This window comes from Triturus cristatus, chromosome 4_2 (genome assembly GCF_964204655.1).
Source record: "Triturus cristatus chromosome 4_2, aTriCri1.1, whole genome shotgun sequence".
NCBI classification, from domain to species: domain Eukaryota; kingdom Metazoa; phylum Chordata; class Amphibia; order Caudata; family Salamandridae; genus Triturus; species Triturus cristatus.
Genome location: NC_140586.1, coordinates 729674026 through 729700929, shown reverse-complemented (window position 1 = coordinate 729700929; position 26904 = coordinate 729674026). Strand labels below are relative to the sequence as shown.

At 41.6% G+C, this 26904-nt stretch overlaps 1 protein-coding gene across 2 annotated transcripts in view; it reads right to left on the bottom strand.

The window, feature by feature from the left end:
* Positions 1-26904, bottom strand: part of TUT4 (terminal uridylyl transferase 4) — a 1269543-nt gene that overhangs the window by 529567 nt on the left and 713072 nt on the right. For both annotated transcript variants that reach the window (XM_085602613.1, XM_085602614.1), the window contains exon 20: positions 21193-21282. In XM_085602613.1, the coding sequence (XP_085458739.1) occupies positions 21193-21282 (90 nt within the window). The remainder of the gene's footprint in view (positions 1-21192; positions 21283-26904) is intronic.

The following is a 26904-nucleotide window of genomic DNA, read 5'->3' as shown; positions in this document are numbered from 1 at the left end:
ACAATGACTTCTGGTCCGGTACGTTTTCATACTACCCCTTTGGAAGTGCGAGTGGGCGAGAACCATTATGAGCTCATTCAATTCGATTTGATAGATGCCCCGGATTTTTGCCTCATTCTGGGAATGCCCTGGTTAACCCTGCATGACCCTGTCATCAGATGGACGGATCGCACTGTTTCTTTGACTTCTCCGTTCTGTCAAGAGCATTGTTATAGGAGTTCCCCGGTACAGGACAACGCCATGACATCCCAAGCTGGGTTGCTGTCCACAGGATGTGAAGAGAAGAAGTTCTGCTGCTCCACCTCCCTACCTGTGGAGTATACTGATTATCAGGAGGTATTTGACAAACAGAAAGCTACCCAGTTACCACCACACAGACCATACGATTGCCGTATAGATCTCATTCCAGGTGCCGACATACCGTGCAGTCGGGTATACGCTCTCACAGAAAACGAAACACGTTATCTCAAGTCCTACCTCGAAGAAAACCTTGCCTCCGGATTCATCCGCCACTCCTCTTCGCCGGCTTCATCCCCCCTTTTTTTTATTTCTAAGAAGGACTGCGATGAGCTCAGAACATGCATTGACTACAGAGCCATAAATAAAGTAACCATTAAAAATCGGTACCCATTACCATTAATTCCGGTGTTGCTGGATCAACTAAAAGGAGCTAGTAGCTTTACCAAATTGGACCTCCGAGTCGCTTACCACCTCGTAAGGGTCAAAGCTGGGGACGAGTGGAAAACAGCGTTCAGGACAAAATTTGGATTATATGAATACCAAGTAATGCCTTTTGGTTTATGTAACGCCCCTGCAGCGTTTCAATTTTTCATGGATGAAGTGCTCAGAGGCTTATTGGACACCATTTGCATTGTCTATATAGACGATATTCTCATTTACTCTGCCAACCGTCAGGAGCACATCATCCATGTGAAGAAGGTATTGAAGCGATTACAACAACACTCTTTGTTCGCCAAGTTGGAAAAATGCCTGTTCCACGTCGATGAAGTTGCCTTCCTGGGTTATATCATCAATGCCGAAGGTTTTCAAATGGACAACATCAAGGTGACAGCCATCACGGAATGGAAGGCTCCAGGAAACGTTAAAGCTGTTCAGAGATTTTTGGGATTCGCCAATTACTATAGGCGGTTCATAAAAGACTTTTCGAAAGTCATACAACCTATTTCTGGTCTGCTGAAGAAAAACACCCCGTTTGTGTGGTCCAAGGAAGCCGACCATGCGTTCGAAAAGCTCAAAGAACGGTTCACCCAGGCCCCCATTTTACGTCACCCTGATCCGGGGGCACCCTTTGTAGTAGAAACCGACGCTTCACAGTACGCCTTGGGAGGAGTTCTATCTCAGCGACATCCTACAACCGGTCAACTACATCCGATTGCTTTCTTTTCAAAGAAACTCACACCTTGTGAGATAAACTACTCCATCACGGATAAAGAATTGCTGGCCATAAAACGGGCATGTGAGGAATGGCGTCATTATCTCTTGGGAGCACTTCATACAGTCGAAATTTACACTGATCACCGCAATCTCCTTTTTCTCAAGACCGCAAAAGCGTTAACTCCTCGCCAGTTACGATGGTCGTTATTCTTTTCTGACTACGATTTCGTCATTAAGTACAGACCTGGACCACAAAACGGGAAGGCAGATGCCCTATCCCGGAGGAATGATTCTGGAGATCCACCTGAGGAAGACCTGAAGGAACCACCAGCCATTATTCCTGTCTCTGCCTTCCCTGCACAAGTGTTGGTAACCATTCTTTCACAGGAGTTCCTCGACGAGATGAAAGGTGCTCTAACAACCCTAGATGTCCCTGCATGGGTTCAAATCAATCCAGACCAGCGGAGCACGACCGGCGATTTAGCGTACCACGATCACGCTTTGTATGTACCCATCACATCTCTGCAACAACAAGTACTGGCCTGGGCTCATGATTCGTCGCTAGGAGGACATTTGGGAGAAACAAAAACCATCGCCTTGATGGAAAGACATTTTTGGTGGCCCACGTTGAAGAAAGATACCAGGGACTATGTCAAGAATTGTGCCATCTGTGTTCAAGGAAAAGCCAAACACACCAAACCTGCTGGCTTGCTACAACCCATTCCGATTCCCCCTTCTCCATGGCATACAGTATCAATGGACTTCATAGTTGAAATGCCACCGTGCAAGGGGTATACCACAGTCTTAGTGATAGTCGATCATTTAACGAAGATGGGACATTTCATTCCACTCACACATCTTCCCACTTCCCTCGAACTTGCGTTTCTGTTCTTGCAACATGTCATCAGGGCCCATGGAATACCCAGAGCACTTATCACAGACAGGGGAACACAATTCACTTCGCGGTTTTGGAAAGAGCTGTGTAGCACATTAAACATAGAAGCCCGTCTATCTTCCAGTTATCACCCTCAAACTGATGGTAAGACGGAGCGGCTTAATCAAGCCCTAGAACAATACCTTAGATGCTTCACACTCCAAAACACTTCTGATTGGTTTCCCCTTATCTGGATGGCTGAATTCGCCTACAACAATGCAGAACACTCCACACTGGGTTGCTCCCCTTTCTTCTGTATGTATGGTTCACACCCAAACATGCTCCCCTTTGACTGGCCTGTCAGATCCAATCACCCCAGCATACAAGAACATCACGCTCACCTGCGAGCGGTGCTTATCGACGCCAAACACCAATTGATCTTGGCCCAAACCGCTCAAAAACGACATGCAGACACCAAAAGGGCCCCCGCACCATCATATGCAGTAGGGGATAAGGTTTGGTTGGCCACAAAGAACCTCCATCTTAAAGGGGTGGGTAAATTAGCTCCCAAATACATCGGTCCCTACACCGTAGAGAAAGTAATCAATCCTGTAGCGATGCGCCTCTCTCTTCCAGCGTCATGGCACATCCATCCTGTCTTTCACGTGTCCCTACTTCTGCCTTGTCCGGTTACGACACGATTACCTCCTAAACCCGTTCCCATCAACGTAGATGGTGAGAAAGAATACGAGGTGCATAAACTTTTAGACTCTCGCATGGTCAGGGGAAAAGTGCAGTACCTGGTAGATTGGAAAGGGTTTGGAGTAGAGGATCGAACCTGGGAACCAGTGGATAATCTGCATTGCCCTCTCTTGGTGAACAGGTTTCATGCGGAAAATCCCGGGAAACCGGGTCAACCACCGAGACGGCGGTTATTGAGAGGGGGTTCTGTAGCGCTCACTGGCTTCTCGACATGGGGCAGGCGGTCCTACCTGCGTTCCCTTAGGTGGAGCGCCAGGAAGAGGCATTATGAACAACATAGAACGAGGTCTGACCCCCTCAGGTCATAGAACACTACAACTCCCAGAAGCCCCACCGCGGAATCACCGGAAGGGGAAGCCTGCATTTCGAAGCTACAAAGCCCCGCCCCTGGTTTAGCGCGGGGCTTTGCAAACTGCCTGGAAGCCAGTTTCCAGCCTTTCCAGTCCTATGCCGAAATTCCCTGCAGCTGAGTAGCCTCCGCCGTTCCAGTTAGCAGCCTCGTAGCGGATGGGTCAACCCGCTTTTCCGCTGCTCTGAACTTCTGCGGTTCGTAGTGTCAGTACGGAAGCTGCTGCCATTTTTTGCCTCATTTATTCTTCACTACCTGCAGTGGGGACCGCAGCAGTGGTCCGGAGTCAGGCAGAGCGGATGGTATTCCCCGCAGGACTGCTGTAGCTCCGTGAGCCACGTTCCTTGGTCTCAGTGGGTATCTTCCCACGCCGTGCAAATCTTCGGATTATTCAGGTATTTAGGTTGTAATTTACTTTTGGAGCTGAGCGCGGTTACGCTGTTTTGTTTGTTGGGACTTGCACCGCGTATCAGGATTCTGTGTCCGGATTCAGTATAGTCTTCCTGAACATTTCCCGTGTGGACTACACTGTTCTCAGAGCTGCTTGCCATGGTTCTTGGTGAGTAACTGCCGAGGTAGAATAGTAGGCGAGGGTACGCACCATTACTTGTATTAATCCCTTACTCTCTCTCTCCTGTGTGCATACAGTATCTTCCTGCTCCCACGACTTCTACACGTCCCCCCAGGGCCATAGAGGGAGAACAGGAGAAGGAGAACATCTGGCAGACTTTTTTCTTGTTTTATCCACTTCCCCTTTCCCCGGGGTGCAGGGTCGCCTAGGAGTTGTACACACCCTGTGCGCCGCTGTGCTTTGGGGACGAGGGAGGATACTCTGCTCATCATTGTTCCCGCTGACGATCCTCAGAGGTTAGTGGCTCATCACTTGCATATGCCATTAACATCCGACACCATCAGGGGGGGAGATAGAATTCGCAAGCTACGACAACTTGAATCCCATTATATTTTAGAACTCAACACCAAGATTCCATGGGGTTTGAATTCTGAAGAAGAATTAGCCTGGTTTCTTGGTGAATAGCCAACTTCTCAATTGGGTTGTTTGCAATATGTACATTATGTGAACATTATGTGGATTTTGACTTTTAATACTTCTACAAAGACATCCATGTTTTTAACAGTTTTTCTCAATTAATTTGTAATTGGCCTAATTTATAATTGTATCCTATTTTTGTTTACTTTTTTAGATGGTGCAGACATATGAAGGTTTACTGCTTAATCAGACTCAATATAAATGTTTGCCTTAAATCTGGTATGATGTTCATGCTAAGGAGTCCAATAACCCACTGGGGTTATATAATGCATTTAAAATGTTTTAAAAAACATAAATTTGAGTATATTTGAACAAATGGATAAGCATATGTATGTTACAAAGTTGCTTAATCACTTAATATTCACCCACTGGGGTTTTATTGTGCTGTTACACCGTTCACATTCTTGTCTTTAATGCGGACATGATGTTTATGCAAAGGAGTTCAATAACCCACTGGGGTTATATAATGCATTCATAAACTAAAAATTACAAAATTTAGAATTTTCTGAACACATGGCACAAATTGATAAGCATATGAATGTTTCTTTTTTGCTTAATTTCTTAATGCTTACCCACTGGGGTTTTCATCGAGTTGTCATACCTCTACACTTATGAAAAATTCTTATTTAAAATTTCTTTATATACGTATTTTCACCCACTGGGGTTTTATGGAATTATTATATTTTACATATACTCTTAACGAGATATGTTTATCAATATATGGTGGAGGATAATGATGCTTTATCTCTGCAGTAATTTCTGCTTTGTCATTTGCAGCATTTCGAAAGCGTTTACTTTGATATTATGATATTTTAAGGTATTCTCGTGAATTTCAGTATAAGCCAGAAATTTATACCTAGCGTTTCAGGAATGTTTACTATAGCTCTCCTGTGACATTTTCGTATTTGCAATACCTACTAAAGTGATGTCTGTTATTTACGATATGCTTGCACTTGATTAGAGGCTAGTACTTAGAGAGTAGGGATTTACCTAGATTTCTCTCTCTTCCTCTTTCTTCAGTAGAAACTTAACTATGTTTTATCCATAGGCAGCGCTTACTGTTTGTGACTACTAGAAATAAGTAATAAAGTTATGTTGAAAGACACAAAACCGATACTTATCGTAGCGCAGCTGATAGTACTCTTACACATAATTAAAGTATGCTCAAGACATCTCTGAGACTTGATTATAAAATACAAGCATTTAGTTCATAACACGTGCGAGCTTAGTACATATTATATGTTAATGATCTAAGGTGACGACAATTACTGATGTTATGCGCAGGTCTTCAAATTATTGTATTTATACATGGATGAATGTTTATAAGGGTCATTAATAGAAGAACTATTATAATTTTGCAGTTCTTTGTATGTAAATTGCACCTCTTCAAGATGGCTGACAATTCAGGAACTATGTATTTGAAGTTCCTATGTATATGTCCTATTTCTGTTTTTATTATTTTCGTCACGTTTTTGTTTAAAATCTGTAAAGCACTAAGCGTGTAACTACCCGTGATCAAGGCGGTTACGCCGAAACGCATTGGGTAAAAGTGGCTTGATTTTGATGAATAAACCACCGTGAGGCCGCAAGACTGTGTTTGGACTGTCATTGGGAAGGAGTGCATCGGATGCGTTGTTGCATTGTGGAACTTTATATATATATATTTATATATATATATATATATATTACCTACTGGCGGTCGCCAGTAGGTAGTTATAGTTAGGACCCCTTTTCCATAGGAAATCCGCAACATTCTATTTTGAATAACTTTGGCGCCGGTTGACGAATCCTCGTGAATTTTTCAAAATAGGTGGGGCGCTACGCTCCGCTCCTACCCTAAAAGTCTCGTGGGGATTAGTCAAGCGGGGGCTGAGATAAAAGGGGGGTCCCAAAACGCGTTTTTCCCATGCATTTTTCCATAGGACCTTTAGAACGAGCTACAGCCCGAACGGCTGAACAGAATTACTCAAAATTTGGCAGAGAGGTAGTCCCTAGGTCAAGGAAGTGCCTTTTGTAGGTTTGGTGTAAATCTGTTCAGTAGATTCTGAGAAAATAGCCTTTAAATCAATATATATATCTGAGCCCGCTTACGGTACGCTTACCGTACGCTTACGGTAAGCGAACGGTGGCGTGCGCGAGCGCGATTCTGATTGGCTCTTAGATCTTAGTAAACATTCGAATCGGTCGAAACCAGGAAGCGGCGGCCGCCATTTTGTGTATTTCACTCTGAAAAAAAAGAGTGAAAACAAGGAAAGGGGGCAATGAGGAGAGTTACAGACCCCCTAACATTTGTAAGGGGGTCAAAGAAGGACAGAAAAGTACAAAAAAAACATTTATTGATTTTAAAAAAAATCACGGGGTACGCGTACGGTAAGCTTACGGTAAGCGTACGGTAAAAAAAAAAAAAAAAAAAAAAAAGAAAAGCAGATTTAAGAGTTTAGATATTAGGGAGCTCTAAAAAGAGCTGTTGTGTTTATGAAGTCATTTTTTTAGTGGTACCTACAAGTAAGTACCGATGCAGAGTCTAAGGTTCAAGAGGAAGACTCTGTTCCCTTCATCATTGAAGTGCACACCATTTATTTATTTATTTATTTTTGACATTTGTTAAGCGCGAACGAATACCCGTAGGCGTCTCGGCGCTAGACCTTAGCAGGTGTCTCTTAACGAGGCATGGGAAACAAGAGGAGAAAGGTATACTATCACTGATTAAACAGCCAGGTTTTCAGCTTCCTACGGAACTGTAAAAGTGAGGGGCAAGTTCTAATGTGATGAGGCAGAGTGTTCCATATCTTTGGGGCGGCGACTAGAAACCGGCGGTCACCCCAGGACACTGTTTTAGAGCGTGGAACCACTAGTTGGTTCAGATTGGAAGAGCGAAGCTGTCTGGATGGTATGTAAGGAATAAGCTTGTCCTTGAGGAGGCGAGGCCCCTGATCATGAAGTGCTTTGTAAATTATACAAAGTGACTTGAACTTAATCCTGTTTTGGATGGTCAGCCAGTGAAAAGTTCTTATGGTGTCAGTGATAGGAGCAAACTTTGGTGATCTGGACAGAAGACGCGCTGAAGCATTTTGTATTGTCTGTAGTTTTTTTATAACCCTAACTTGGGCATTAAGAAAAAGAGAGTTACAATAGTCTAGTGATGAAAGCACTAAAGAACTGACCAAAGTTTTAGCAGCAGTATCTGGCAGGAAAGGAATGATTTTCCTTATCATTCGGAGTTTGTAATGAGCAGTGGCTGCGACCTTATTTGCATGAGCCATGAAGTTGAGCTGGTTGTCAAAGGTAACTCCCAAATTCCTGACTTTGAGGGTCGGAGTAGGGGGAGTACCAAAGGCCGACGGCCACCAGGAAGTGGGCCATCTCGGGGAGAGAGAACCAAAGATGAGCACCTCCATCTCCTCTATAAATGTCTTGCATGTCATAACGCAAGTTGTTGTGGTAAATGGCACCCATACCATAGTCACGGAGGAAAGCAGAAACAGATTTGTTGACGTGCTTTCTTGCTTTGTCAATCTGTGGACAGAAATGATTGGACCAGTTCCATTTTTGCCTTTGGCATATGTTGGAAAACACAAAGGCAGTTTTAGGGAAAAGTGTAAACAGTTGTGCAAAGGTGTCCTTCATAAGCATTTCCAGACCTACCCCAGTCAAAGTGCCTAGGTCATTGCCACCACAGTGCACTATTATGAGGTCAGGGTGTTGGATTTGAATGAAGGATTTCACCAATGGCATCAATTGGTGCCACTTTAACCCTCTCTGACCAATCCATTTAATGTCTACATTTGGCAAAGCAAGGTCTCTCACCATACCTGTTTTCTCTGCAAACTTTTCACTCCAGAAGACATAGCTGTGCCCTACAATCCACACTGTGAACATCTTCAAAGGAGAACTGGATGCACTCAGGAGGTGTCTTTCAGTAGAATGGCAATATGAAAAGAAAGACAGTTTGGAAATGGAGGCATACATATTTTTTTCAAAACAAAAAGAACTGATTGGCTGTTTCATACCATTCTAGAATAAAAACTAGGCTGTATGTGTAAATTAATAGAAGCATGTTTTGTATTGGTACAAAAAAATGTGTAACCAAAGAACAGTACTATGGATTTGCTGTTAGGTTTGAAAAGTCAAGCACTCTTGCTCTGTGGAATTGAAACATTGTTTGGCGAACTTCTGACCTAACTCAACACAGCAGTGTTCCATGAGCTGTTGCTATGGTAGCAGGCAGAAGTCAAGTTGGGGGAAGGGTACTAGGCAGAAGTCAAGTTGGGGGAAGGGTACTTTTGGAAAAGGGTTGGTTTTCAACCAATAGAAATGTGTGATTACATTTGAAAAAAAGGGGGAAGCACTGAGATTTGAAACTTACATGTATATGTGTGGAAAAATACAGGGAAAGTTTGCCATTATCTGGTTCTGCTGAGAGGAGAGAGGTGAACAGAACAGACATCCTGGCTCTGATAATCTGCTGTTTGAGTGTCACATTTCTTTCACAACTAACTAATTTTAAAGGTGAGTTTACAGTTTGAGAGGGGATGTATGTGGTAACTTAAGAAAAGAATAATAGAAATGGAAATTGTTTTTGTTGTAGTTACACATGGTGGTTTCATAATGTGTCAGTCTGTAAAAGTGATTTTCACTTGCCCCGAAAAAAAAAAGAGCAGCAAGTGTGCTTTCAAATTGGCAAAGAAATTTCGTTTTGGGACTAATGTGAAAACATGACTGTGTGCAGAGAGGAATTATAGGCAGAGATTTATTGCGTCTTGCTCTGGTGATTTCACAGTTGCATTAGATGGAAAGGGGGAGCGAATTTTTGGGGGAAGAAGCAGAGTCTTAGCACACACATGTGCTTGCCATGTATAGTCATGCACAGTATTTACAAGCGAGTGGGGTTTTCAGGTTTCAGTCTGTAATGCAAATACATTCAGCATCACTAAGGCTGGTTGCCCTTGCTGGAGTGTAGGCAGTCACCGAAAATACACATGGTGGTGGTCTGAAAAAACAGTTTGGACATGTGCATTTAAATAAATGAAAAAAAGTGGTTTCATAATGTGTCAGTCTGTAAAAGTGATTTTCACTTGTAAAAAGTGATTTTCACTTGCCCCGAAAAAAAAAAGAGCAGTAAGTGTGCTTTCAAATTGGCAAAGAAATTTAGTTTTGGGACTAATGTGAAAACATGACTCTGTGTGCAGAGAGGAATTATAGGCAGAGATTTAAAGCGTATTGCTCTAATGATTTCACAGTTGCATTAGATGGAAAGGGGGAGCGAATTTTTGGGGGAAGAAGTAGAGTCTTAGCACACACCCATGTGCTTGCCATGTATAGTCATGCACAGTATTTACAAGCGAGTGGGGTTTTCAGGTTTCAGTCTGTAATGCAAATACATTCAGCATCACTAAGGCTGGTTGCCCTTGCTGGAGTGTAGGCAGTCACCGAGAATACACATGGTGGTGGTCTGAAAAAACAGTTTGGACATGTGCATTTAAATAAATCAAAAAAAGTGGTTTCATAATGTGTCAGTCTGTAAAAGTGATTTTCACTTGTAAAAAGTGATTTTCACTTGCCCCGAAAAAAAAAAGAGCAGTAAGTGTGCTTTCAAATTGGCAAAGAAATTTCGTTTTGGGACTAATGTGAAAACATGACTCTGTGTGCAGAGAGGAATTATAGGCAGAGATTTATTGCGTATTGCTCTGGTGATTTCACAGTTGCATTAGATGGAAAGGGGGAGCGAATTTTTGGGGGAAGAAGCAGAGTCTTAGCACACACCCATGTGCTTGCCATGTATAGTCATGCACAGTATTTACAAGCGAGTGGGGTTTTCAGGTTTCAGTCTGTAATGCAAATACATTCAGCATCACTAAGGCTGGTTGCCCTTGCTGGAGTGTAGGCAGTCACCGAGAATACACATGGTGGTGGTCTGAAAAAACAGTTTGGACATGTGCATTTAAATAAATCAAAAAAAGTGGTTTCATAATGTGTCAGTCTGTAAAAGTGATTTTCACTTGCGCCGAAAAAAAAAAGAGCAGTAAGTGTGCTTTCAAATTGGCAAAGAAATTTCGTTTTGGGACTAATGTGAAAACATGACTCTGTGTGCAGAGAGGAATTATAGGCAGAGATTTATTGCGTCTTGCTCTGGTGATTTCACAGTTGCATTAGATGGAAAGGGGGAGCGAATTTTTGGGGGAAGAAGCAGAGTCTTAGCACACACCCATGTGCTTGCCATGTATAGTCATGCACAGTATTTACAAGCGAGTGGGGTTTTCAGGTTTCAGTCTGTAATGCAAATACATTCAGCATCACTAAGGCTGGTTGCCCTTGCTGGAGTGTAGGCAGTCACCGAGAATACACATGGTGGTGGTCTGAAAAAACAGTTTGGACATGTGCATTTAAATAAATCAAAAAAAGTGGTTTCATAATGTGTCAGTCTGTAAAAGTGATTTTCACTTGCGCCGAAAAAAAAAGAGCAGTAAGTGTGCTTTCAAATTGGCAAAGAAATTTCGTTTTGGGACTAATGTGAAAACATGACTCTGTGTGCAGAGAGGAATTATAGGCAGAGATTTATTGCGTCTTGCTCTGGTGATTTCACAGTTGCATTAGATGGAAAGGGGGAGCGAATTTTTGGGGGAAGAAGCAGAGTCTTAGCACACACCCATGTGCTTGCCATGTATAGTCATGCACAGTATTTACAAGCGAGTGGGGTTTTCAGGTTTCAGTCTGTAATGCAAATACATTCAGCATCACTAAGGCTGGTTGCCCTTGCTGGAGTGTAGGCAGTCACCGAGAATACACATGGTGGTGGTCTGAAAAAACAGTTTGGACATGTGCATTTAAATAAATCAAAAAAAGTGGTTTCATAATGTGTCAGTCTGTAAAAGTGATTTTCACTTGTAAAAAGTGATTTTCACTTGCCCCGAAAAAAAAGAGCAGTAAGTGTGCTTTCAAATTGGCAAAGAAATTTCGTTTTGGGACTAATGTGAAAACATGACTGTGTGCAGAGAGGAATTATAGGCAGAGATTTATTGCGTATTGCTCTGGTGATTTTACATTTGCATTAGATGGAAAGGGGGAGCGAATTTTTGGGGGAAGAAGCAGAGTCTTAGCACACACCCATGTGCTTGCCATGTATAGTCATGCACAGTATTTACAAGCGAGTGGGGTTTTCAGGTTTCAGTCTGTAATGCAAATACATTCAGCATCACTAAGGCTGGTTGCCCTTGCTGGAGTGTAGGCAGTCACCGAGAATACACATGGTGGTGGTCTGAAAAAACAGTTTGGACATGTGCATTTAAATAAATCAAAAAAAGTGGTTTCATAATGTGTCAGTCTGTAAAAGTGATTTTCACTTGTAAAAAGTGATTTTCACTTGCCCCGAGAAAAAAAAAAGAGCAGTAAGTGTGCTTTCAAATTGGCAAAGAAATTTAGTTTTGGGACTAATGTGAAAACATGACTCTGTGTGCAGAGAGGAATTATAGGCAGAGATTTATTGCGTATTGCTCTGGTGATTTCACAGTTGCATTAGATGGAAAGGGGGAGCGAATTTTTGGGGGAAGAAGCAGAGTCTTAGCACACACCCATGTGCTTGCCATGTATAGTCATGCACAGTATTTACAAGCGAGTGGGGTTTTCAGGTTTCAGTCTGTAATGCAAATACATTCAGCATCACTAAGGCTGGTTGCCCTTGCTGGAGTGTAGCACTCTGGACATGGGCTTTTTAAAAAATATGAAAAGTGGTTTCATAATGTGACAGTTTGTAAAAGTGATTTTCACTTGCCCAAAAAAAAGAGCAGTTTGTGTGCATTCAAATTGGCAAAGAAATTTCGTTTTGTGACTATTGTGAAAAGAAATGTAGTAATATATTTAAATACAATAAAGGATTTTTTTTTTAGTTTTTTTCAGGTATTGCTGAAGAGCAGTGAACAAAATTTAAGATGCCTACAAAATCCAGAGTTCAAAAAACGCTAAAAAAAAAACTATATTTGAAGACAACTGGAGGACCAAAGTTAGTAGAAGATGCTCATGTTGGGAAAAAGAAAAAATCTTCTGGTAAGCAGAAAAAACAATTTCTTAAAAATATATTCAAAACAAAGAAAAATGTACAAAATGTCTGTACTGGAAAGAATGTTACAAAAGGAAGAGAACAGGAAAAAATTGAGAATTTAGTTAATGCAAATATACCTTCTGCAACTGAAAAGATTTACATAAACAGAAAAACAGCGTTTAAAGAGATACGTAGAAAAATGTTTCAGAGAAGAGTTATGTCCAATTTGATAAAGGATGTGAAGAAATATAAGCAAAAGGCAAAATATTACAAGAGAAAAAAAGAAATTGAAGCCATTGCAGCAAAGGCATTAGAATTAAAAAGGAAACTATTCATATTAATTTTGAATAGGATGCGTACATTAGACAAAATGGTTAATGTACTGAAATCACATAGCAAAAGGAAAAGAGTAGTGAACAGAACAAACTTTTGTAAAGTGTTTTTAGGAAAGTGGATGCATAGTTCAAGTAGTGAACCTTTTTTTAATGAAGAGAGCTATTTTCAAAGTAATAGTTTGCTGCATGCAGTTGACACCAGAGGTCGTTCATACGAAGTAACAAATGGTTGCATAATGGAGAAGGAGATAATGGTTCCAAGAGATGAGGTACAAGTGATGGCAGATGAGGCAATGGGGAGACGTCCTAAAGCCCCAGTGTACACTTGGAATTGTAGTAGTATTTGCACTGTGCGTCAGGAATCTATTGACAAATTTCGAGAGTTTCTAAGAGAATATAGTAAACAAAGTGTAAAACAGAAGATTAAGGTGCTTCAAAGTCTGGATCCATGCAGAGTGAGAGAGAATACTGGTTTGCAGGGTCATTCTCTGGCTTGTCTATCTAGAAAAGTGTGCAATAGTGTTTTCCATCATTTTAGGATGCTGGCTGTTCATCATACTGGAATGAGAAAGTTTGTGAGACGGTTGTATTTTGCCAAAAGTCCAGCAATAAAGTTAAATGAATTGAATAGGGCTCTGTTCCGAGGAACGGTATCAGATGTAGAGAAGGTTGTTGATGAAATTCAGTTTTGTTACTTTGGTCCTGAACAAAACAGTGCAGAGAAGGACACAGTAAATGAGGAAGAAGTGGAAGAGAATGTAGAACCTTCTGTAAGTAAGACATTTAATGATCACATAACAAAATTTGCAATAGTCTCTAATGAAAGACCAAATGTTACTTGTATTTGTTGCCGCAGAACTCATTATAGAAAACAAACTAGGAATGTTGATCTCTACAGAAAGAGTGAAAATGAAGATAATTATAAGTGGAAGGATTTTGCCACATATATATTTCTAGAAAATTGTTTTGAATTGGGTGAAGATCAGCGTATTTGTAAATACTGTTACAACAAGTTAGAGGAAAATAGAATGCCGACCAGAGCTGTACATAATAATTTAGAATTGGATGCTATTCCTGCTGAACTTTCTGAATTAAATACATATGAGTCTATACTCATTCAATGTGTTCATCCGTTCCAGACCATAGTACGTATGGAGCCCAAAACTGGTAAATTACCTCCTTCAGATTTACTGAGAGGTTTAAAAGGTAGAGTGGTGTATTTGACCTTGGATTTGAAAAAAAATATGGAAACTATTGATGCGGATACTTTGGAAACTGAACCATTAATTATTCTGGTTAATGGTGTACCTACAAAGAATAAGAAGATTTGGCAGGAGCTGGTAGATGTGCGGAAAGTACAAAGAGCAAATTTGTATTTGAAAAAAAATAACAAATGGTATGAATCAATTTATATAGAAGAAGAAGAAGAAGATTTTCAAGAAGACACAGAAACACCAACTGGACAAATTGAAAAAGTGGACAAGTCAAAGGAAGAAGAAATTTATGAACATTTTAGCATACATCCTCTTCATTCGAAAGAAGTTATGGGAGACAATATTGATCTCTTTCAGATGAAGAAAGCAAAAGGAACTCCTGTGAGTGTATGGGAGGAGAGCTTGGAAGCTCGATGTTTTCCTCAGCTGTTTCCTAAAGGAAAAGGAGGACGATACGATGAACGTCCAGAACAGATTCCAGCTTCAGAGTATCGGACTACAAGACTATATGCTGAAGATCCCAGATTTCGACAAAGTATTCCTTATTTGTTCCATCTTTTATTTGAAAGCGACTTGTCTGCACTGTCTTATGCAGTAAATCACATTTTAAAAAGTGGCGTACATTTACAAAATGTGTCTGCTAAGGATTTTATGGAGAAAGTGCAGCACCGAGATGATCATTTGGAAACACAACTGATTAATCTGATGGCTTGTCAGCGTGGGACAAATGAATATTGGTACCGACGCCATGGTGAACTAAAATGCATGTTACGGAATTTAGGAACACCAACATGGTTCCTTACCCTAAGCTGTGCCGAGTACACTTGGGATGATTTACTGGATTTTCTACGAGAGGCCAATTCAAACATTAAAAACATCGAATACAAGACAGCAGGAGAACTGTGCTCATTGGATCCGGTTAATGTTTGCAGATATTTCAATCATAGATTTGAGGCTATGATGTCCTTCATCTGCAATAAAAAAAATCCACCCCTTGGAGAAGTAGTGGATTTCTTTTGGAGAAAAGAGTACCAGGCAAGAGGTGCTCCTCATATTCATATGCTGTTGTGGATCAAGGATGCCCCAAAGTTTGGAACAGATGCTGATGAAGCAGTGTTATCTTACATTCAAGAATATGCAACATGTGCTATACCAAAAAGCACAGAAGAGAACAAGTTAAAGGAGCAAGTTTTACGTTTCCAAAGTCATCGGTGTGGAAAATACTGTCGACGGAAATACAAGAGCAAAGAAAAATACTACACTAAATGTCGATTTGGATTTCCTAGACCTGTTCTTTCAAATGGAAGAGTAAACAGTTTTATGTCAGCTGTGAGACATACTATCACAAGAAAATCACCTAAGAATACCTACAACCTTAAAAGAAAAGAAGAATCAAAAAATATAAATGACTACAACCCAGTCATTTTATCCATGTGGAATGCTAACATGGATATACAGTATGTAGCTGACAATTCCATTGCTGTTGCACGATATGTAACGTCTTACATTACGAAATCAGAAAAAACAGAATTGAAGGAAATGTGGGAAGAGATTTCTCACGAGAAGACTGTCAGTAAGAAGCTGTACAGTTTCAGTTTGAAGATGTTATCGCATCGAGAAATTGGATCCTACGAATGTTCAGATAGGTTATCTTCTGCAAGTCTCTACTCGAAGTCAAGAAGAATAATTTGGGCAAGTTTAGGCCTTGCAGCAATGAGAAATCGGGTACTGAAATCTGTAGGAGAAATTGAATATTTGGTCGAGAATGACCCAGAAAGTACAGATATATTGAAAACAAACATGTTGGACACATATTATCCCAAGAGAAGTCAACATCTGGAGAACATGTGTCTCTATGAAGTGCTGCAGAACTACATTTATTCAAGGAAAGCCGCAGAAGACATCAATAATGGAAAATATAAAGTCGTTGGTGAAGAAGGATGTTTGGTGAAGCAAACAAAAGGAAGTTTGATAAATCACCGGAAGCTGAGTTGCGACACTACTGACAAGAAAGAATTTTACTACTTGGCTCTTTTACAGTTGTTTAAACCATGGCGTACAGAGGATGAACTACTGGGAGAATTTCAAAGCTATGAAGATTCATTTAATGCTTGCAAAGACAGCATACAATGCAATACATTCACAACTTATCTGCAAATGTTAAATGAAGAAATTGAACAGGAAACTACAATTGCAGCAGAAATAGCTAGAGACAGTTCTCAGGACAGCCAAAGTTCAGGAACACACAGTCAAGATCCCCTAGGACAACCAATCATTGAAAATGAAGCATCAATAGCCATGAATGAAGTGGAAACGGCTATGAATCAAGCTCAAGAAGAATTTATAGACTTAGAAAATTTGGAAAGACAACTGAATCAAGAGCAGCAACAAATTTATGAAGAGATCAAAAACAAAATTGATCACGGATTTCTACATGTAAAAAAAGAGTGCTCATGCACATCATTTCATCCAATCAGGATGTATGTAAGCGGAGAAGCTGGAACTGGAAAAAGTTTCCTAATAAAAGTCATCAGAAGCTACCTACAGCAAAAAACGGATTCTACTTTGTCTTGTGTGGTTACTGCTCCAACTGGGTTAGCAGCATATAACATAAAAGGAATCACCTTACATCGTTTGCTAATGTTACCAGTGGAGCATGAGAACAAAATGCAATTCAACAAGCTAACTGGAGAAGCATCCTTGGAAGTTTCAAGAGTATTGAAGAAGATGCAAGTTCTCATTATTGATGAGGTGAGCATGGTATCAAACCTAATGCTTGCCTTTGTGCATTTAAGAATGCAGCAAATTTTGAAGACAGACTATGACATGTTATTTGGTGGAAAACACGTCATAGTTTTTGGAGATCTTTTGCAACTTACTCCAGTTAAAGGACAACCAGTGTTTAATACTGTGACACATGAAGACACGAAGAAGTCATTGGGAAGCATCGGAAATACAAATATTTGGTCCTTCTTTGAGTACAAGGAACTTACTACTAATATGAGGCAAGCAAACGATGAAGAATATGGAAGTATTCTGAAAGATATCAGGATTGGACTACTGACAGAAGTTGGCAAAAAAGCATTACAGAGTCGGCTGCTACATAATTTATTTCCAAAGGAAGAAATAGTTGCAGAGAAGATATACAAGAACATTGCAGAAAACAAAAGTGTCATCTGCTTAATGCCAACTCTACGTGAATGCTCAATATTCAATGAGGAGCTTTTGAAATTGGAAAAGGAAGAGATCAGGAAATTGGAAGCAGTGGACAAAATTGAGGATGGAAGAATTACTGTCACAGTAACAGGCAAACTGAAAAATAAATTGGACTCACTAGAGAAGAACATCTCCAAAACAGCTGGATTAGAAAAAAATCTATATGTTTGCATGAACTGTAGAGTGTTTTTAAGGAGAAATTTGGATGTTGAGAAAGGTTTAGTAAATGGAGCGATGGGAAGAGTTGTGGGTTTTATTAATTACCAGAAAAAAGAAGGAGTTGAATGTTTAAAAATAAAATTTGATCAGATAGATGAAGTTAAAGATATTTGTCGTTGTACAGTTCGTTTTATGCTTGTGAAAGACTTATATGTACGTAGGAAGCAGTTTCCGTTTTCTCTAGCATATGCTGTAACTATTCACAAGTCTCAAGGATTGACTGTAGATTGTGCATTTGTGAACATTGGTTCAACTGTGTTCAAAGAAGGTATGGCATATGTTGCTTTGTCACGAGTCAAAACATTATCAGGTTTATTCATGATAGACTTTGATGAGTCAAAAGTTAGTGCTGATACAAACTGTGTAAAAGAGTATAATAGATTAAGAAGAAGCTATGCTCCTCATTTAGGTCAGTATCCTGTGTTGGAGAAACGTGTAGTTTCTCGTAAAAGAAAAAATGAGAATATCTGTAGTGAAGATGTAGAGAAGAGAAAAAAAAAGGAGTGATGTAATTGCAAGCAAAAAGAAAAAGGAAAATGAAGAACAGGTTGTAGGATGTCATTTTGAAAATAGCTCTGGTGTCAACTGCTACGCAAATGTAGTGCTGAATGTTGCATTTTATCTGGAAAGTTTGCAAGAGCAGATAATAGTAAATCAGGGAAAAAGATTCTGTTCAGAGCTGAGTCTCCTTTTTCAAAAGCTGAGTAAAGATAAAACTCAAATAGAAAGTGCTACTGACATTAGAAAACTTTTAGATGTATGTTCAGGACGAACACAGTTTTCTCAAAATGAACAGCAAGATGCACATGAATTTTTGATGTATTTTCTTCAGGTAGTGGAAGAAGAAGGAGTTCCCATTGACATTTTTTTTGGTCTCTCTTATAAATGGGAACATAGTTGTGATAATTGTTATAATATATGTGGCTCTATTGTTGATAATGAAAGGTTTATTTATTTGACATTGCCAGAGAGTAAAACAGTCACTTTTGCAAAATTAGTTAAAGATGCTAATCATAGCATGAAATGTGGTGAGTGTAATTCTGACATGTTTTCAACATTAATTTTAAAGGAATACGGACAGTATGTAATTTTAATGATGCAACGATGTAGAGCTGATGGTTCAAAATTGGATACTTTAATAAAGAAGTTTACAGGACAGCAATTATCAATTTCAGGAAAAACTTTTTTAACTGTTGCAATAATTTTCCATGATGGACCTAGTGTTACTTCTGGACATTACACAGTTGATCTTAAATGTGAAAAAGGCTGGACACTGTGTAATGATTCCCAATTAATTTTCAAACAACGTTTGCCTTTTGATTTAGCAAATTCCTCAGTGATGTCATTTGAGATGTCATCAGTGATGTCATGAGTGATGTCACTGACCATGTCATGAGTGATGTAATATGTGACGTCATCAGCAGTGCATTGCGGGCGCGCGAGTTATAGTTAGCTGAACTAACTATAACGGGGCAATTTCATTGGTTTTTTACGAGTAAAATGTCCAGCTAACTATAACGTGTGAAACCTATGGTTTTTTCACTGAATTTCTAAGGTTTTTTAAATGCTAATTCCTAACTATAACGTGTGTGAAACCTATGGTTTTTTCACTGAATTTCTAAGGTTTTTTAAATGCTAATTCCTAACTATAACGTGTGTGAAACCCATGGTTTTTTCAGTGAATATATATATATATATATATATATATATATATATATATATAAAGCGTTATGGCATGTGTTGGCTGCGTCATAGTGCTTTTTTTATTGCTAGAAAGGCCAGAAGGCAAAACTGGAAGGGTTACAAAGGCAATGGGCGGGAAGGAAAGGTGCAACATCAAGAACAACGTAAGGGAAGATGGGTCAGAGACTAAGTGCAACATGGAAAATGGAAGGCAAGGTGGGAGGGAGCAACAACACAAACGTAAGGAAGGCAGCTTGGTGGGAGCTTACAACACAGGCAATAGAAGGAGGGCGAGTGAATGGGAGTGGACAACAACACAGATAAACCGAAGGCAGGCAGGTGGGAGGCTGGTTCACACCATGGACAATGGAGAAGAAGGGAAGGAGGGAGGGCTGGTGGGAGGGGGCAATACCATGTGCAACAGAGGGGAAAAAGAGCTGGTGGGAGGAATGTTCAGAAATCTCTTCGTGATCGCAGCTACTACAACAGAACCAGCATTTTTTAATCAATCTCTGTGCAGCTGTCTTGGAAGTAATTTGAACTGAGAAAATGTCCATTAAGGGTTCCAATCACTGTTACCAATAAGACACAAGGTCGCTACGGGTTTCTGTGTTGCACCTTCATAAATAATACCGATTAGGTTGACTGCAGTGTCTCATAAAGAATGGTAAGTTTCATAGCACTTCTGCATAGTGCTTCAAAGAATATAATCACCCCAGTGGTTAAATATCTTGCAGGCGATTTCAAAGATGAAGTAGGACCATAGTTGCCCTTCAAAAGAAGACTCATCAATGTCAGGTTGTTCTTGAACTGTAAAAAGAGTCTTCCAACTGGTGTTCTTGCCCTATATCTGTAAGTAGAGTTTGCAAACTTCTTCAGTCTGGTGTCACTTCTCGTTCTCAAGCAGCCTCTGCACCTTGAGTGAGATTAATGTCTTGGTAATGTGGTACAATGTTTTTGAGGCGAGACAACTGACACTGATGGAGCATGTTGAAGGGGTTTAGGCACTCGCTTAATGAGTGGAGATGGCAATTCTAGAGGATTTGCCAGGTGGACTGCTTGAGGTACAGCAGAGGTAGGGAAACCGGATCTCCTATGGACTTGATTGCTGAGCATATATTGAATACCTTGTGGTAAGGCAACCTGTGGCTATTGATGAGATTGGTGTGCATCATCAGACATAATCTCCCCATGAGGCATTTCTACATCGATTACTGGCTCAGCAGAGAAATGCTATTCTTTCTTGGAGTACAAGTAGTAGTCTGGAGCACCAGACTTCTGTAGCCATAATCTCTTCTGCTGGTACCAGCTATAAGTGCCTCTTAAGGAATGGCTTCAAAGACTTGATAGTCAGTGAGAAACAGATGATGGTGATTTGTAACATGTTTTTTGCTATGAAGTCATAACCTTCGAGCGCTTCAACAATAAAAACCTTGACTCTGATCTTTGGTGTTAAGTTGGAGCACTTCTTGATGTTAAGCACACTCAAGTCAAATACTGTGATGTGATACATGCAATGATGTTGATAACAACAGACATTGATCTTGATGTCAAACCTCTCACCTCTAAAGTTCTTGACGGTGTTAAAGAAAACAGTATGCTGTTGCCTTTAATAAATGCCTCATTGGCACACAGAAGTAGAGATCATAACTGGATCTGACACTTTCCTTCTTTAAGCCCTTGTGAGGAGATTGTAGAGAGATCACAGAAGGCACATAGATGGAGGCATATGTTTCTCCTAAGCCTGCAACTCTGATGTGGAAGCTTGGAAGTAGATTCAGATGATGGTTATTATCGCTCCCTTCCCCTCAATTTAATTGCCTCTCAATCTTTCTATCCTTTTTGTCATTTTTTTGGCCGGGGCAAACACCAACATGGGGTGTCAGACAGATGCAAAATGCAGAGTATGGTGTTCTTTTCGCACAAAAAAAACCCATTCAAACAAACCTATATCTATTATAATTAAGAATGGCCAACACTGCGGAACCATCTGTCAGGTCACATGGTCACTTCAAGCATGCAATATTTTCTGTGATATACAACTATTCAATTGCAAATTTACCTTGGCAAAAAACTTTATTGTGTATCCCAGATACTTCACCCTTGGGTCAATAGCGGCATACAAGGCCAGCATTCTTGTGTTATGCTGTGCCTAAAACAATATACAACAAAGACAATTAATTTAGTCTGGTATAAAATACTTCAATTTACATACAGTAAAGCTATAACAAAATTTCAAATCACATTGTCTGATAGATGAGAACACTTGAACCAGCACGTTTTTAACATAGTTAAAGTACATATTATTGATAAATAAGATACAGAAGTAGAACTCGAAGTCTGTACCTCATAATTGTCAAATGAACCTGAAATACAGAAGTTACACTTGTATGAAGTTGTGCAGATGAACCTCTAAAAGTTAAACAACATACAGAGCTTTAACAACAATGTCCAATTCTGCTTCAAACCCATTTATGATAAACTACTTTTATTTTCAACAGAAAACAAACATGATTCAAACACACTTATGTTGCATTTTCATGTGAGCTGCAGTAAGATCTAGCTCACTAGGTGGTGGATATGAATGATCAATCCCTGACATCCTAGGCTGAATCAAGTCATCAGATGGATTTGTTCACCAAAGTTGACATAACTAAGAACAGTGGTTGACACCTGAATGCCAATGTTAGGAGTGATGCACTCCTCTTGGACATCTTTGGCCAATGTGTCAGGCTGAATAATAAACCAACTTCTTCCAAATAAACATGCTTTCCAGCACATTTGCCGACAATTTGACACTGAGACGTTCTCCTCTAAGATGCAATTGACACTCTGGGAGCCTAATTTGAGGCCTTGGCATGCAAAGTAATAGTATACACCACCTAAGCTGCCACCTTAGTGACCATTTATAAACCCCTTACAGTCCCAATCCTTTCAAGAAAGATCTCTTATCGAGTTTCCATCCTCTCTATTCATAAATATGATATATTATCTTGAGATACTAAACCCATAACCTGTGAATGCAGCCAACCAGACAACATTTAAAGCTAATTATCAAGTTGCTAACACCGAACCGTACCAAGTTACAAGTTCACAATCGTGAAAACAAATTAAATTCTGTAAACTGATGACACTAAGATTTTCTACAAGATCTTTAAATAAACTCTGGACAGGAGTGGTATGGGTGGAAAGGCATACAGGAGGCCTGAGCTCCACTCAAGATGAAAAGCGTCTCTGAGCGTCTGCCGCCTTGGAAACTCCAGCGCACAAAACTGCTGACATTGTGCGTTCTTCGTGGTGGCAAACAGATCTAACCAAGGCTCTACCCACTGGTGAAAGAGACCTTGCACCACCTCTAGATGGAGATACCATTTGTGATCCGCTAGGCATCTTCATCGGAGTTCGTCCGCTCTGACATTCAGAGAACCTGCCAGATGTTAAACCATCAGAGAAATGCCATGGCGTCCAGTCACGTCCACAGACTCAGCCTCCTGGAAAAAGGTCTACGACCCCACCCCGCCTTGTTTGTTGCAGAACCACATGGTGGTGGTGTTTTCTGTGAACACTTGCACCAGGATTCCTTTGATGGAGAGTAGAAAGGCTTTTAATGCAAGTCGGATCGCCCAGAGTTCCAGCATGTTGATGTGGAGTACAGATTCCGCAGGAGGCCAGAGTCATCTGATCTAAACCTCTCCCAGATGGCTGGCTCATCCTAGAAATGACTCATCTGTCACTACTGTGAGATTTGGTTGGGGAAGGGTGAGAGGTCTGCCTCTGACTCAATCGCGGTTTGTGAGCCACCACTGCAGATCGTTTGCATTTCCCTCCAAGATCTGGACCAGGTAAGAGAGAGATTACCCTGATGCTGCTAACACTGGAACTTCAGGTCCTATCTGGCATGTGTCATAAGCAGGATGCAGGAGGCCATGAGGCCAAACAGCCCCAGAGTCAGCCTCACTGAAACCCAGGATAGAGGCTGAAATATCATTATTATAGCCTGAATATCCAGGACTCGCCGCTCGGGAGGATAAGACCGAAACTGCACTGTGTCCAGAACAGCTACGATGAAAGGGAGCTTCTGAAAGGGAGTCAGGTGTGACTTTGACACATTGATAGTGAACCCCAGCGAGTGTAGAAGGTTTGTTGTAGTCTGGAGATGGGAGACAACAGCCTGGGGCGAATGTGCCTTCAGCACTGACCTCCGCAGATGAGCCACAATCACCACCATCACCTTAGTGAACACCCATGGGGCGCTGGTAAGGCCAAAAGCAAGCATGGTAAACTGAAAAGGCATGTGGCCTACTGTAAACCACAGATAGCGGCGGTGGGCAGGCAGGACGGGAATATGAAAATAAGCGCCTTGCAAGTCCAACGCTACCATCCAGTCTAGTGGGTCCAGGGCTGATTAGATCTGAGCTAACGTAAGCATTTTGAATTTCTCCTTTTTGAGGAAGAGGTTGAGAGTTCGGAGATTGAGGATAGGTCAAAGGCCCTTGTCCTTTTTGGGAACCAGAAAGTAGCAGGAATAACAACCACAGCCTACTTATAGCACCGGAGACCTCTCTATGGCTCACTTGGCCCTTGCCCAAGAGAGATGATCCTCCGTCAGCTGGTAGTGGCACGGGGTTGGGGTAGTCTTGAAGGGGAGGGAGTAGCCCCTTCGGACTATCTGCAAAACCCACCAGTCCGATGTTATAGACTGACAGTGGGGGAAGTGATGGTGCCCATGGTGGTAAAGGGGCAAACTAGAAGGGATTGGAGGCTGTTGCATACTCCAGTTTGATCAAGTTCAGAATATGCAATACGTATGAGTGTGTATCGCATGATGACTTAACGCTATTTATATTGAGATTTCACACTCATGGGGCAGGCTGTGTCTCACGAGGGCTACCACAGCTCTCCAACTGATAATGGATGGATGTTTTTATCACTGAAGTGCGAGTTACTTACCTTTGGTAACGATTTATCTGGTAGAGACGTTGTCTAGCCGCATATTGCTTAACTTAGAATATCCCCAGGCGTCAGACTGGATCCGGAAAAACTTTGCAGCAGCACCTCTGCGCGCCAGGGGACGGAGCCACACGACCCCGCCCTGAAGTCGTCCACGTACGTGATGTCAGCGAGGTCATAAGTTCCTCACGGCATGCTGACGTCAGTTTTCTTCAGAGAAACTTTTCCACGACACAACGCGGAGCCACCAATCAAAAAAACTGTGAAAGTATGGGAACAGTGTGCGACGGATGAATATCCATGAATAAATAAGGAGGGTCTGGTGTCTCAGTGGACTAATACATCCATTGCAGGGGCCTGTGTTCAACCTCATGGTCACAGGTTCAAATACCGGCGGGTCCACTCAGCCTTTCATCCATCTGTGGTCGATAAAATGAGTACCATTGAGTTGGGTGACAATGAACATCTGTTATTCAGCGCCAAGAGACCTCTGGGTGAACGTGCGCTTTACAAATACAAATTTTATGTTATGATGCAGACACCATCGTAAAAGACAGAATTAGACACTACCTACATATAGGTGAAAAAGCTGTGAGAAAGAACCTCGAAAGCTAAGCGAAGACCCGTCCCTAGTGTAAGAAGGGAAGAACATCTCGACAGACAGAAGCAGACTTAGTACCATGTAGAATAACAGACAAAAATAGACTGTCTGTACCATGCAGAACCGTGCCGTCCAGCAAGAACGGAGCACAGATAGAACAACAGTCCACCGCAGGAATGAAAAAGTCTGGCACTGACCCTGTAGTAACGGCGGTCTGGAGCAGAGGTGAACAGAGCCCCAAAGAAGACTACCGTAGAGGAGCCCAGAACCCTGAGCCAACAGAGAAGGAGGAAGACAGCAGGAGAAAAAGAAAAGGAACAGGAATCTCCAGGTGAAGGACAATTGAAAACGCCTCATTCTACAGATAAGAAACCTTTGAGAGGGAGGCAACGGTAAAATTATGCCAGAAACCCCTGAGAGGGAGTCATTGGTATTATGGCAAGTTTTAAAGGGACGCACCAATGTAAGCACCTAGGAGAGAAAAAACCAATGCCAACTGTAACAGAGAGGCCAGCGGAGAACCCCACTTGGCAAAGCACTCGCAGAACGGGGAGGCTGGGTGGGCGTTAAGGAATCTGCGGCTAGACAACGTCTCTACCAGATACATCATTACCGAACGTAAGTAACTTGTACATCTGATAGAGACATCTAGCCGCAGATTCCTTAACTCCGAATAGATACCACAGCCATACCCCAAATGGGAGGTGGGTCTGCGACAGGACAATAGAAAGCGCCAAGCATCCTATCCGGCAACAGAGTGACGGATAAAGGTGGGAGGCTGTGGCAGAACAGCCCGACAGCAACCCAAGCAGCTCGGAAGAGCAGAAATAACGTGATGGCAGACATCCTTAAAAAAGCCAGAATGGTGCTACACCATACCCATATGAAAAAGGGTCCGGTAGAAAGGCCCGAGCCATATACCAGAGCAAGGAAAGAAGGCTATTTCCACTAATGGTGCACAATCAGGACACAGACTGAGGTTCAAAAGAACCAGAAGAGATGCAACCGGAGCCTAAGACTAGTCATAGAAGGAAGGCTGAAGAAGCAGGTGCCAAAAGTCCTCAAGCAAGAGCTAGAACCTGTGCAAGGCGATTGGAATAGGCTGCAGGACAAGAAACACGCCAAGTGCACACCCAATCCCCAAAATGAGGAAATAGGGGCAAATTACATCCATGTTAAACCCACTGAAGCAGGTAGAAACACTCAGAAGGCAAAAAGCTACAGAGGCCTCGAAGTGACTTACACAAAAAGCTTAAGCGTGCCCGACCGGGCAGTATGAAGCCAAAGCGAGAAACAATCCACAATATAGGCTTACAGGCAGTAGTCAAAGGACCACTACCATAATAATAGCTGTCCCGCAGGCGTAGCGTTAACAGTTGGAAAGAGCCTCAGAATCCAAGACCAATCACTCCAGAAAAGGTACGTATGGTGTGGAACACCCAAAAAGGGAGCATTTGTCACCGCAGTAAGCGGAAGCAAGGAGGAACCTATGGGCAACTTGCAACAACTGTAAAAAGCTCCCCCACACATCGCAGCACCGAAAAGAGGTGGTGATGTAGGAAGAGGAAACCACAGCAACCTGCACATGTACATAAATGTATAAACATATAAATATGTAGAGGCAGAACAAGCCAGGAGCATGGACATGTCCATACCGGAGCATACCTAATACAGTAAGGGGAGGTAGGAGCCGTTTGTGAAGAGGAGAGTAAGAAACCTCCCAAGGAGGTGGAACAGGCAACAGGCAGGGTGACCATGGCGCAAGAAGATGGCACCAGGGAAAATTTAGAACGTTGTACAACGGATCACCAAGCGACGCATGGAGCCCATAGGATCTCCATGCCCAGGTGAGATAAGCAAAGCTATATAATAGCATACCAGTACCCCACTAAGTATGCATACCCCAAACAACGGGGAACACATCTTAGTAAGTCAAGCCAAAAGTGCGCAGTAACTAAACAAACCCGTGAACAAAAGTTCCGAGCCGTATGACATTACCGAGCTGAGCCACCGGCTCAATACCACAAGCAGAGGACCAGACACAGCAATCTGTGGAACACGGACCAACTAGCAGCCCAAAGAAAAACGCATCCAAGGCATGCCAATAAAAGGGTAATCACCCTTGCCACAGGAAAAGAAGACGTAAGGCTCACCGCCCATGTAAAACACAGAGCGCAGCTAAAGGATGCGAAATGAAAAAGTAACACCACGGAAGAAAGGCCT